Source organism: Rhopalosiphum maidis, chromosome 4 (assembly GCF_003676215.2).
Source record: "Rhopalosiphum maidis isolate BTI-1 chromosome 4, ASM367621v3, whole genome shotgun sequence".
NCBI classification, from domain to species: Eukaryota; Metazoa; Arthropoda; class Insecta; order Hemiptera; family Aphididae; genus Rhopalosiphum; species Rhopalosiphum maidis.
Window position 1 is genome coordinate 32,270,267 of NC_040880.1, and position 15,771 is coordinate 32,286,037.

The 15,771-nt window shown below is 25.2% G+C and overlaps 1 protein-coding gene across 1 annotated transcript; it reads right to left on the reverse strand.

Moving 5' to 3' along the window:
• Positions 1-7,686: 7,686 nt before the first annotated feature.
• On the reverse strand, positions 7,687-15,438 carry LOC113548071 (fatty acyl-CoA reductase wat-like). Its single transcript, XM_026948731.1, is given in 9 exon segments — positions 7,687-7,837; positions 7,891-8,148; positions 8,338-8,500; positions 8,503-8,597; positions 8,659-8,848; positions 9,665-9,774; positions 9,847-9,974; positions 10,727-10,975; positions 15,234-15,438. Coding segments are annotated over 9 exon segments (1,464 nt in total). The 5' UTR covers positions 15,423-15,438; the 3' UTR covers positions 7,687-7,755.
• Between the last annotated feature and the right edge of the window lie 333 nt (positions 15,439-15,771).

Genomic DNA, 15,771 nt, shown 5'->3' on the forward strand with positions numbered 1-15,771 from the left:
TCCTTTGATCAACAAAGAAAGACAGATCTTCTTTTTCAATATTTCTTTTACATGTTTTAAATTCTAAAAAATAAATTAAAATAGTTTTATATAATACAATATAATATACAACATATATTAAAAATCACCATTTATATTATATAATATATTAATAACTAATAAGTTAAAAAATTAATATAAATACCGTGGAGAGAGTTAAGTGCTGCAGTTTCTTTTATTAATTGTACATCATGTTTTTTGGAAATGTGTTCACATACATTTGTGAGCGTTTTAAAGTCTTCTTCGCATAAAGGACATTTTTATCAAACGGACACTACTTCTATTGTCCACACTGTGGGCTTTTTGCATATGTTTATTCTTATTGCCAATATTGCTAAACATACTATCACACAAAGAGCATTTATTCTTTTCTTCGTCGTCATGACTTGATTCATCATTACGTTTACGTTTATTTAATAATATTTTTGACGTTTTTATAAAACACTGATTGTACGCGCAACTGCACTAGGAACTATATGGGTGTTAAACGTTAAGTAATAAATATTATCAATCGACATTATTATCGTGCAGATAGTATTTATGATATCGCCTGGGTCGGGTAATAACACCTTTAAATAATAAGGCACGGGTCACTAGTCCAGTCTCAACGACGCGTCGGAAACATTGCCGATCATTGTGCGTCGTATAGTGACACCTAAAACCAATCGTTGTGTAATAGTGTGTTATTTAAATATCAATTATTAACAATAAATCATCTAAATATCCAATATACAGTCCGCTAGTATTTTTTAAATTTTTTATTCAAATTATAAACTGAGCCGAAACAAAGGGATGATATCATGTTTTTATTTTGTGTGATGAATAACCTAATAATATAATATCTTTCAAATATAAAAGTATTGGACTATCCATAAAATAAAGTTAACTTTAATCTTTAATGTTCTAGTTATTTGTTATTAGCTACTCTGCTACTCATAGCTGGAAATTTTGTTATAATTTAATATTTTATAAATAGAATTCTGTACATTCTGTGTTTTGTTTTTTTTTTTCAAATTATGTCATACAAATATAATATATTAAGAGGACGCTATACCCGCATGTGTTGTCTCTGTCTTATACACGCGTAACATAGTTAATAACTGTTTTGCGCGGGACAACTTTACTCCCTCGATATTTATATCAAAATAACCAAAATTAAAAATCCCATTGGGATAAACTTTACTCGTGACGTAGCGTTTTAATTTTTTTGATAACATGAATGCAATTAAAGTTATCGGTTTGAGAACTTTAGGTTTTTTACATTTAATTATTAAAAATTATTGGTTACCACTATCAAAAAAATTAAAACGCTACATCACGGATAAAGTTTATCCCAATGGGATTTATAATTTTGGTTCTTTTGATATAAATATCGAGGGAGTAAAGTTGTCCCGCGCAAAACAGTTTTTAGCTATGTTACGCGTGTATAAGATAGAGACAACACATACGGGTTAGCGTCCTTTTAAGCTGAATTTTTTGTAATGATACTCACATTGTTATACAGTACTAAAATATAAATAATCATATATATTTGTAACTGATATTACAAGATGTACATTGACAATCATCTTGACACATTTTGGACCTATATAACTTTTCATATAAACAACAAGTGTCAAAGGTACAATGAATCCAGATGACCATCAATAATTTTCCTACAAGTACAATAAGCTTTCAATACCTTCATAACAGATTTATCATATGTATTATTTGTATTGTGTCCTGTAAACATTTGTGATTGTGAATTATTAGCAAATAGTGTGACTATATTAACCATTGACGATTGAGTATATACTTGTTTAAACTTTATATAGTATACATATAGCAATTTTGTTAAATATTCAAATATTTGTATTTAAATACTTTTCAAATAATTTTTGACTAATGTATTTTAAATACTTAAAAAATACTTTTTATTTGTATTTTTATTCTAGAATACTAAATACTTTTTTCATTCAAGTGATATACTCCAATTATATTTTCGTATTATAGATTTCGTTATTTTTATATTTGTCCATTTCTGTTTTTATGAATATTTCCTTAGACTTCAGGTTTTATAGTTTGTTTGAACTTCGCAATTTTATATAAGTTTCAATTTGAACTTCTTTTAATACATCCATAAATTGAAATATGTTCGGATGTGCGGAATAAAAACAATTGTTGAATTTGTTGTGAAATGTTTCACAGCAATTAGTAGTTTCGTTCTATTCGTATTTTGCTTTTTTGTAAGTCTTTATCGGGAACCAATTCGGATGTGTGTTGCCTGAAATGTCAGGAACCAATTCGGATGCAGCCGTAAATTCCACTCGAAAACAATTGATAATTAATAAATACATCCTACATATAACTTATAAGTTATAAGTAAGAAGTTCTTATTACTTAATGAAGTTTAAAGTTACTTTTATTTGTATTTTTCAATTAAAACCGTAAAGTTATTATAATAGCCAATAGGTTTATAAAGAATACATTTATTACTTACTGTTAATAAACAAATTTCTAAAGATGTCTTATTAATTATATTATTACTGACATAACATATATTAACCATTAAAATTTATAAGTAGATATTTAAATAAATAAATATTTCACATATTAAGTAATAAGTCAATATTTACAACATAAATCATGTATAATCGTAGAAATAGTAATAATTATGAAAGTAAATATAATCATAATATTATAGTAAAATTAAATCATAATCAATATTGACATATTGTACTTGCCTATATGTTTATCACATGCTCGACATTTTGTTGAGCGATGTTCGTAGTTTTACCAAAGGTTTTCACAAAAGCTTTGCAAATTTTGATTATACATTGCCATTTTGTTAACCTGGAAGCCAGAGGTCTATTTACTTTAGAAAATTTAAAATTGTCTAATACTAAAAGTATAATTCCACGTTCTGATTTCATAAATTGAGCCATTATAGCGTATAAGAGTATAAGACTCTAGGACGTGTACTAAACACAATTTATAATATTTCTATCTGATATTTCCAATTGTTAGATCTAGAGTATGTGGCAAAGCTGACAAGATATGACATGATTGACAATTGTCGTCTTAGATACGATTGTTCCGTGTTCGTTCGAACATTTTGTGACTTCCAAATACTATAACACGCAGCATCGCAAACTGTAGGGTCGCGTCGTACACTCACGGAGCGCTTAGTTTAAAAATATTTATTTTCCCGACGGAATTTACCAATATTATTTGAATAATAATAAATAATAAAAATAGGTCAAAGATAAATCGTTATCATAGTTTGAATATCCGATTTTAAACAAAATATATTGTGAATTTGCATTAAACTGATTTTCTCTTTATATTCACTTACAGCATTTTGTATACAATTTTCGAATTATAAATAATGAAATGGAAAAAAACATGAATTTTATACTACAAAATAATTTCCGAATTTTCGTTTATATGACGAATTTCATAGTAATGTTGAATTTTAATGCTTATAAAAAAAATTCTATGTTTCATTATTTTTTATTTAAGAAAATTTTACGACAAACCTTGTGTGCTCAAGGTGTTTTACTAGCAAACAAAAATGATATAAATTATAATTCGAAGATCTATCTATATATATATATATAGCATAAAAAGTACCATAATATTATTTTTATTACGATTATTTAAGTTGAATTTCAAAACATTTTAAAAAACATATAATGATAAAAAAATATTTTGTATTTAACTTAAATCCGAGGACCAATTGTCCGAGTATAAAAATATGACGGGGACCAATTGTCCGCGTACCATAAAATATTGACATTTGATGTCTTTGCTTTGGCACATTAAAATAAAAAAAAACCGTCACGAAAGTATCCACGAAAAGCGTTACGTAATTGCCATGGATACCACGGTTGCTATGGATACCGCGGTTGTCATGGAGACCCCGGGTTAGGTGTTTATATATATTTATATTCGAAATATGACGTGTGTTGACGGCATCTTCACAAGAAACGTATCTAATGTACAAACGCTTGCTTATGTATCCTACTTTACACATCACCGACCACTACTTAGCGTTACGTCTCCTAATAATGTAACTTGTTAACATATACATTAAAATATTTTTATAACAGCAACAGTCCTGTCTTTATTTCACTTTACGTTATAGACTATACGTTATACGTCATACGTTCCTACCTATACGTCGTATGACATAAAATGTCTCACTTAACGCAGACTCATATGCGTCATGTTTGTATTACGTGACTACTTCTATCAAAATTTTTATTTAATTTATACACATCTTGTCATAAAAAAATTCAAATAATATAATATTGAAAAATAATCTCTGCTAATAAACAATAATGAATAGTTAATAATTTAAACAATTTTATGGATTTTAATCAGTTGTTATGGGATTTTTAAGGATTTTTTTAAAGAATAATTAGGCAAATAATGGATTTTAATGGAGTATTAGGGCTTTTTTTAAAGAATGTTGTATAATGAATTTCAGCTTATAAAAACAGTGTTGGAGGCAATGTAATCTGAACAGATTGCTTTATAAATCAAGCATGAATTAATTGAGAAATTCTAATAAAACTGCACATTTTATTGAATGGGAAAATGTCTACTTAACACTTAAATAATGTGATTGGATCTTAATGAGTAGTAGTAAAAAAATTGCACAAAATTTGAATGTAGAAACTTCAAATATGGTACTGCTCTATAGTCACACTAGAGCTACACCAAAACTCTAATATTTCTATTGTATAACAACTATAACTCATTATAGAAGTTATGTAATGTTTATTTATTATTGTCTAAACAAAAAAATGTAATTTTTTGGAGTAGATATTTAATATTTATCCACCGGATAGGTGATTAGTGATTTCATAGTATCCTAATTAAATTTTCTCCCCAAATTGTTCTTTATTAACCCAAAACGTATGTATCTGCATATTTTCAGTTATATAACAAGTAAGTTAGATTACCTAAAAAGTATACAGTCTGTGTAATGATTGTATTATTATCTCAGAAATTAAAATTTAATAACAATAACCAAATTTAAGTACAACAAAGACTGTTGGTCAATGGTAAATGAATGAATAATAAGCCGTTTAAAAAAAAAGTGCGATATTCTTTCTATAATATTACAATATCTGCTTACCTATAATGATTTATAAACTATACTGCATTTAATCTCGATATAACAACAATATTCTAATAACATAATCAGTTATAATTTATAATCACAGGTAATAATACCATATCGGTATGATCACTACGGTTAATAGTTCATAGATTTGGTGTTTCCGTTTAATGTATTAATGTCTAAATAATAAATCGTATAAAGTGCATTTACTCTATATTATATTATTATAAAAGAGTGCAGCGCATGCCTTGTAAATTTCGATGAAACCGCAACTGTAATTTTATATAGAAAAATGGATTTTTGGGAGATATATAATATAAAATGATTCAGAAACAATAAACAGATACTAAACATTGTAAATTAAGTTGTTTTGTTTCAACACTCATTACAAAACCTGTTTTTTTTCACAATGTTTATGACATTAAAAATAAATAATACTGGTAATTTATGTAAGCTACTATATTACAATGTAGTTTCTAACAAAGTATAATAGTTTATAGGATAATTTCTTGGCACATTTACTCTCAACCCTAATAAGTAGACTGATTATCTATTGTATAGTACGTGTCGAATTAACCTCATCATCGAGTATTTGAGTGGATCAATATAACAGAATAGGGTTAAATTTAAATTTAATGGTAAATAATTTCCCGCGTAAAACGAATCTGGCAGAAACGATCTGTCAAACCACATCATTAAGTAGGTGGTACTTATATTTTATCATATATTTATAACGCTGTTTTAGTATTTTTTATTATTATTATAACTGGCTACAACTCGTTTGCATACGTATATTTTGGCAACCTGTGACGAAAATCCCTAGTATTAGAACTCGTTTACGCACACATTTTCTTTCTCACTTTAACAGGCTTGGGACTGTCTTTCACACGGAAAATCCAAAATAATATCATTTACACAATCGATTATGAGATTATATTCTTATCAAATATTTGATAATTTTTACGGCAGTCAGTGACGATTTGTACGTGTGTGTGAATGTGCAGTCGTTGTGCGCAAGTGAGTCATCGATTTACAGGTAAAAAATGTTGAATGTGTGCAAACGGGCGATAGTAAACTCCGCCAGAATACCGGTTAAGATAAAAATATAATAAAAGATCTGATGTAAACTCCGACGGTTTTTTCTTACCTGTAATAAGTATATGAATCTTTTCATAGTCGTCTAAGAAATTAATTTTATAAAAGTCAACCAAATGTTCATATTTTTAGTAAATTTGTTATCGACTTTCAAACCCAAACTTATATAAAACTAAATGGCATATCTCAAGTAAATAAAATAAAAAATTCGAAATCGAAAAAAAAAATAACAATGTCACAATATGCTATAAATAGGTACACTAACTGAGTAATACAAGACTTAAAATATTTATAAATTGTATCACATAATTTTAGTTTACATATTGGATTATTAGGTATAACGATTATTTATTACGATTTTTTTACTATGATTTAAATATTTAAAGTGAACGATATGATATTATATTATATTATCATTTTTTTTTAATAATATATCATATTAATTTTATACCACTACTTGATTTTCTTCACTAGCGGAGTTCACATGAACCCATTTTACTTGTTTTTTTTTTCTGGCAGAGTTTACAGTAAAAAAAAGGTACTTGAGACGGAGTTTACATGCGCCAGTGCAAACGATTAGCAGTATATAATGGTATATAAATAATAAATATTTATATCGCGTATTTCTGTGCATAATATATAAATAGGTAAATTTTAAATTTAACCTAATCAAGTTATAAAGTGTCCGCTATTGGGTGGCTGCTTTTATAGTATACCTTGGTTAAGAGTTATATATTTCCGCATGCATACTTGTCTTGTTGTAATAATAATTACGGATTGTACGCTTTACAATAAACATTAAAAAAAAAAAAAACATTTGTGTAAATAAATTACCTATATAAAATGCCTGATAATTATAAATAGGTTTATTTAAAAAATAATAATAATACCATTTTTCATATGATAATCCATAAAAAAAAATTCTTGCTCATCTGGTTATTAATTTAATTATTCTATAAAGTTATTAAATAAATCATTGAATAAAACGTTAAGTAAATAATTAAAAACTTTTTTTAAGTTGTTTTTAAACTTGCAAAATCTTATAAAATAATAACATACAAAATTACATTAAACTTATTAAATACCACACACTTAAAAAATATATTAATAAATGAATACGTAAAGATATCAGGATACAAAATGTATTTTATTCAATCAATGTAAGACTAATAAGTATAGAACTAATATGAGAAAATAATTCGGATCATAATCATTTTAATTTAAGTAAACGAACGAATCACGTAAAATAGTTTTATTTTCTATTGACAATAAATTAAAATTTGTATAGTACATAATATATATTGTATAATACATTGTAAATATAACATTGGTCTATTTACAAGTTAATAATTCATACTAACATATGGATAATGTAAATATAATAACTTAATAAAATTAATATGTATTAAACAATTATTCATTTCAAATTTTCAAATGTCAGCTGTTTGGCTTTATGATAATAATCTGCAGAAGTATTATTGAATCGTGATTTATATGTGTATAGGTATGCATTACATTAAAAACGTACAATACAACAATTGTATTACGAGATAAATAATAAGAACAATGCACAAATTATGCAACCAGAATAATCTAAAAAAAAAAATAATAAATAAATAATATTAACTTAATAATATATGCTTTACTTTTGATTTTTCGATACAGCCTTCTCTGTATTAGTCAGGTCTTCGTGAAGTATATGTTTCCTGATCCCAAAATAATAAATTTGTATATAAGCATTCCAGTCGAATTCTTCTAAACTAAACCAAAATATGTTACGATCTTCTTTACTTAATGATAACCAAAGTTTTCTTGTATTTTCGTTGTCAAATAACCACTGTCTTGTAGTAAATACTTTAAGCAAATCCATCATATTTTCTGTTTTTGCATACATCTTCAACATTCTAAATAAATATACAAATGTAATAACAAAAACAATTTTTTTTTATCATAAATACAAATCATATGAATGTAAAGATATACTCACACATCGTTATAAAAAGACAATTTTAGTATTTAAAATGTAATAGTTACCTACTATTGTTAAATATATAAATAAATTATATATTACAGAATTGTTATTGAAAACTTACTTAGGAGGTTTACCACATATAATTAATAACAAATCCATTAATGCAGCCGGTATCTTATGTAGCAAAATTCTTAGAACTGTGCCAATCAATAAATTGGTATAGAAAATGTAAAATATATACCACATCGATCGCAGCGGAGGAACTTCAAAATAATGACTGTGCATTTTTTAATAAATCTACCCCATGTCAATGGGCTTTCAGCACTAGAAACGTAATTATATATTTTTGGTACCTTTTTCGTTTGATTTGAATGTTGATGTCTAAAAATGTTAACAAATTTTAATGTTTTGTGTAAATTGTACGGAGAAGATAAGAACATACCTGTTAACTGTGTCCCACATAACACTGATCAATGCATTAACTGTATAATCAACTGGAATAATATCAGCGATTTTATTCTTGTCAAGCTGTATCGTTCTTAAAAATCCAGCTATGACTCCGGTGACTATACCAGATGGTCCATTAATATTATCCAACCAACCGCTATTAGGTTCTAATTTGACGCATCCAACTGTAATTTTCCTCTTTCAGTAAATTTTGGTCATCGTTCAAAAAGAGGTTTAGGTTAGGTTAGGTTGTTTAAAACTATGCAATTATGAGAAGGATAGAAGTAATAAAAAAAGATGGGAAAGTTGGTAACGGCTCTGTTAAAGAAAATGCCAAGTATATTTCGCAATTAATTGTTACTGAAATAGATGTCTTAGATTTGACTTAAATTATGTACCAATAATAATAATTATATATTATAAGAGATAAGAGTCTGAGATTTTTTTAATTATGGTTACCAAACAATTATTTTAATAATAATACTAACATTTAACAAATATTTATTAAGTAGACAGGTAACGTTTATTGCATTTATTTTACAATGATGTGTGTTTATTTTTATATTTTTTTTTATTTTGTGTCTAAACCAACTTTTTATATCAGATAAAATATTTAATTTTAAATTTTGATAATAGTTTTTGTTTGAAAATTAAATCAGATTTGGAATTCTAAGATAAAAAATTCTTAATACTTTTCAAAATAATCGAGTTACAAAAAAAAAAAAAAAAAATAAGAAAAAGCACATTGTTTAATGACATTTAATACTCTTATTATAATAGTTGTTTGGTAACAAAAATGGTTAGGTAACAAAAAGTTAGACCGTCATCCCAAATAATCATTTTTTTGTATACCATGATTGGTTTACCATTGAATTCAAATTTTACATACTATGTATTACAGTGACCGACTTAAATATATCCACAAATAAAACATAATATATTATTTTATCATTCCAACACTATGATCAAAGTCTAATATTATACTTGTCAAATACACTTACTAATCGATGGACGAAATATGGAAATCGGCAATTGATAATCATTGCTCGAAATCATATTTTCTGTGATTGCTTTAGTAAATGTGTATGTATTAGGCCAATTTTCTAAAATTCTATATTATTTATAAATGAAAAATACATCAAAAACTAAAAATATGATGACCTGTTTATGATTAAAAATTTACTTTGCACGTGATATCTCGTCAATGGACATATTTTTTAGCTCCTTGGCCGTAATCGGAGCAGGATAGAATTCTTCTTTAATTACATTTCTCGGACAATGTGAATAAGCTGTCGATACGTGTACAAAACCCTGCAACAATAAATATTCATTAGGCATTATTTATTCGTATATGTTGGGTTCCGTCCCATGTCTGGATGCCTGGAAATAAAAATGTAGACTTAGTTAGCAATCGAAGCATTAGTGACATATTATTAAACAAACGAAATAGGAAGCATTTCAGGAAAATCAGAATATAGTATCACTTGCAGAACTCTAGTCAGAATAGGATACACTGATTCAACTCAATCAACTCACGTCTTCATGTGTCCAAAGTATCGACCCAGACATATTGTGACACGTGCGAAGAAAACCTTACAACCAATTACATTATGACTAAATGCCCAAAATATACCGAACCCCGAAAAAATTGTATTAACCTAACCTCACTCCAACATTAACTTAACGAAGAGAATGCGGAAGTTATGTATTTATTTTTCCGTAATGTCGACTCAAGTCGAAAAATAACGTTTTTTTTTTTTTACTTATAACCTGTAATTAATAAAAAAAGTAGGCTAATAACCATTGATGTTGAAGCCTCAAAGGAAATAATATAAAAAACCTACTAAATTGATGAAAATATAATTATTATGTTTTAATGAACTAGAACCATCATTGATCGTTATGACTAGGGCCCGGATATATATGCTACAAAAATCTATAAAATATGCAGTTTCATATTATCATACATATGTAAAAAATATGCAAAATAATTTTTTTTACAAATTGACAAACTATAAGGTTTTAATTAAAGTTAACGTTATTCAATACTACATATTATTTACCTTAAGATTTCTCATCATCGTTGCAAGGTCTAAAATATTATCTGTTCCCTGTATATTTATTTTTGTTGCTGTCTGAATAGTTTCATTGAATTTTATTGTTGCGGCACAGTGAAAAACGAAATTCACATTTTCGATCAACCACTCACGATCATCTGACGATAAACCTAGTGAGGGTTGTTCCAAATCTCCTTCGATTATTTTTATCTTGGTCCCGAAGTCAGGCTTTTCTATTCGAAGACAATCAAATATCTTGAAAACACACATAACAATAATTATTATAATACTTTAAATCAGCGTTTCTTAAACTGTGTTCCGTTAAGCTTAAGTAATTTTTTCAAAATTTTCAAGAAAATTACTTTAAAATATCAAACTTATAACCGTTAACACATTATTATTATAATTATTTTTATTGCAAATAATCATAAAAAAAAGCTAAAGCTAAAAAAAATAGCTAACTATTATAATTATAATAATTACTATACACTTGTAATATAATATGAAATTTTTGTTGAGTAACTTTCCGCATAACTAATTAAAAATATAGGATGTTTTACTAACAATTTTTTTTTTAATTCAGCATAAATTTATTTTATGTAGAATAATTGTTTTATTATGATAATAAAATTAATACTAACTTTAAATTTAACTATAATAGGTGAATCAATGAAATTACAAAAATATCATTAAGACTATAGCTTGTTGAAATTTGAATTTGAAAAGAAATATAAATTCTATGTATAAAACATTATGTAAATTTGAAAGAATTATTGTAACTAACATAAATTGTTTCAAAAAAACAGCCATATAGAATTAACATTTTAATAATCACAAAGATTTATATTAGCATAAATATTATGATATTATTTTATATTTTGATGTAATATTTCTAGCTGTATATCAATAATCAAAAATTGTAAAAAAAAAATCTTCCTAATAGCAAAATAATTATTTAATAAAATATCCTTCGAAATATAAGCCAATGACATACTATAACTACTCAAAATCATTTTTGTTAGTGACGACTTTTCAATTTAATACACTCAATACAGTGACATACTCAAAAACGATGTAGTATGTACTACAACTAAACACATACTATCAGTAGATCGCCTTTTCCATTAATTTTTTTTTTTTTACGTGTTTTTGTGTACTAAATTAATCTTAACAAGAGTTTGTTTCATGTTTACTTTTATAAAGATTTATGGCTTAACCTTTTAATAAAAATCCAATTATACCTAATATTCCTATCATATTTTTAAAATACTACAAATACTTCAAAAACCTTAACTAATAGTTATCTGTTCTAAAAATATTTAGAATTTATGTAATAATTTTTTTTTTTATTTGCATAATTTTTTTTTTACATAGAATTTATATTTTTTTTTTGAAATTAAGCATATAGATTTAATGGTATTCTCGAAAGTTCATCGATTTATCTACTATAATTAAATTTATTTTCATGAGTAATTCGATAATATATTATGAACTTGAAAAACTATTGTAAATTGAAATTTATTTATTTGTCTAGCCGTGCTAAAATTATTTGAATAACAAAATAAACGGGACGAATGTAAGTTCTTACACGAGACCTAGCAGGTAAAAATACTTAACCTAAGTAACCTAACCTAGTAAATAGTTCCTACACTACTTATTTTATTATATATAATTATTCAATAGTTAGGTATAAAAAATACTATATTTTATTTTCTTATGATACTATAATAATTTATAAATTATCAATCTGATGATACTGTCATACATTTTAATAAAATAAAAAAATAAGAATAAAATTATATTTTATGTGGTTCATTTTGAAAACTTATAAATGTTTAACATAATCGTGTTGATTCATTTTGTTTGTTGAGTACTTTATAATTTTATCATCTATACAATTTTCTTTTTTGGCATATTTTTGACTGATTTTTGTTTTTGTGTGATACCTGAATTTTTTATTTTTATCTATCTTTATTTGAAATAGATTGAGAATTTCAATAATTTCTATTGGAATATTATATTAAAATGAATGAAAATGAAGCGTATTATGATATTTTTATTTTTTTTATGACAATATCATCAGTTTGATAATTTATATGATAAAAATAAAGTTTATATTCGTTTGTCTCTTCCTAACCTAACCTTTGTCTTCCGCCATGTAGGAAATTATGATTCCCCAATAAATATCTATGATTAGATATACGTATAGAGTGATATTATTGGTCTAGGACCTAGATTAATTAATAAAATATAATGAACATTATTATTTTACGTACAATCTAGAAATGATTTATAATAATAAATTAAAGATAATAGGTGATTGAGTATTAATAATATCATAATAATACATTTTAAAATCATCCATATCATATCCATATCATAGCTGTTATTACGGTCATTTTTTAATGATGGATAAAAAGAAATATATTTTGCAACACGATTATTATTTTTAATAAAATCTGTCATTGTTACTGAAACTATCAATCTATCCGTGTAAATTTACCACTGTTTAGTGTGTACTTGTGTATCTTATGAAAGCCTTCTACCTTATCGGTTATTTTTTTTAATATATACATTAATTACAATTTTGTTTACTATACTTTTTGCTTTTTATATTTATTAAAAGTAAATAATCATACAAGTCTATTATATATATATATTTTTTTACAATTATTCAAGTTTCAAGTTGTTAAAAAAACAACGTTTTTATTAAAAAACTATATTTTTTATCTTTATAATTTTTTTAAGTTTTTTAATTTTTCGAATGGTAACATAGAGTTTTAATTTCATATTCCAAAGTAGAATAATTTCCTGAGTATTTTGATACATAATAAATGAATTTAGGTCGAGTAGTTTATGAGTTATAAGTAATTAAAGTTTAGTCAAGCAGAGTAGTGGACAGATATTTTGTGGGGTAACCACGTACCACACCATTCCGCGCATCTAAACTTTAAATACTTATAACTCATAAACTACTCGACCTAAATTCAATTTTTATGTATGAAAATACTCAGGAAATTATTCTGCTTTGGAATATAAAATTAAAACTCTATGTTGTCATTCAAAAAAGTAAAAAACTTAAAAAATTATAAGGTTAAAAAATATAATTTTTTAACAACTTGAAACTATGTAAAAAAAATATTTTCAGAAACATGAATACTTTTTGAAATAATCAGTGTTTTATGATAAAAGAATCACCTTGTATACGACCATATATTTTTTATCCAAATTTAAAGAAAAAAAATAATTAGAAATTTTAAATGTTTACCAATAAATAGATCAAAAAGAGTAAAATCTATACCATATATATATATATAAAATAATATGAAAATAATTTTAACTATCTAGGGTTATACATTTTTGAATTACGATAAAATAACAAAATCCATTTTTTATTCCGTAAAAATGTCTATTTTATTTTAATTTTTTTTTAATTATTGAGAAAATTAATGTTAATTGTTTTACATTTGACCATCTCCTTACGAGTAACAAATAGATTTACTTTTCTTTCAGCAAAGATATAGTTGAATATTTAAGCATTTTAATTGCTACAAAAAGTATATACAGCGACAAACAAAATAAATACAAATAAATCAATTTATTCATTCACCATTTCACTCGGAATCTAAAATATTTGACATTTACATTACATTTGAATCTATAATTTTGAATGATACAAAAGTTATTTTAGGAATATTTTCATTTTTATAATGTGTTTATGTCTTGTAAAACACACAATTTATGGTTTTATAATTATCCGCTTAATAGATAACTACATTTTAAAGTTATAATTATAAGCAGAATTTTATTTACTATGTATTGTTAGTAAAACATTTTCAAACAGTATAATCTTGAATTTTAAAAAAAAAAGTTTAAATGTATTTTTTTTAATTTTAAGTTTAAAATAAGATTTTGTTTTATTTAAGTACACTAATTTGTTGTAGAATTAATAAAGGAACAATAAAATTATTTTGTATTAAAAGTTTGGAACTATTAAAAAATAATAAACATTTTTTAATTATTTTTGTTAGTTATTTCTTAATACATATTATGTATCTAATGATTTTAATTGTGTAGTTTTATGAGATTTTATTTATCATTTTTAGAACGTGTTCACAATATAAAAATTGGTATCTAAATATAATGAAAAAACTATGACACAATAGTTCATTATTAATATAATTAGTTTTGTTTTTGGTGCCTTTTTTTAGTTATTCAGTAACTGGTATTAATTAACATTAATTTAAGTTAAATACTTATGATGAATTGCATAAGAATGAATGGACCAACTATGCATACTTAAATTATATTTAAAGCTATATCGTGTATATGTTTGCTCTAATCAATAAATCTTAAGTAATTGTTTATGTATCTATATATATCTATATGTTTCCTCATATAACCTAACCTAATCTAATACACAATAAAATAATAAATACATGTAATTATAAACACAATATTATACGGTATAATTTATTGTGAGATTAGACAACCAAGAAAAAAATAAACTTACAGATTGATTGTAGATATCTGCAACTCTTTGAATTGAATCGATTCCTTTCTTACTTCTCACAAGAATTGCAATTTTTTTCAATGAACAAGATCTAAGTAATTTATCAGTAAGTATTTTCCCCAAAAACCCTGTTCCTCCGGTTACAAAAACTGTCCCATTCCTAAAAGTTTCATCTATGCTCGTGTTCATATTGTTTATAGTTATGTTGCGCTGCATATGCGAACACTGTGTAGTCTGGTGAATTTGATCTTGAACTGAAATGAAAACTAGTAGTAAGTATTAAGTATTATGTAGTTATATGTGTAATTCTTCCAACAAAATTCATGTCTTGCCTTTGGAAGGAGTAATCTCTTGTGGTACGTTTTCGTCAATGTAAATAACATTTATGTTGATGATACATGTTCCGTGGGAGGGTTGGAGGGGGTAAGGGGTATAGATCCCCCCGTGACTTTTTTCTTTAATATTTATAACAATTAAATTTATGTATATTGTACTAAAATGTTAATGTATTCAATTTTGTTTTATTTTTTCTCAAAAC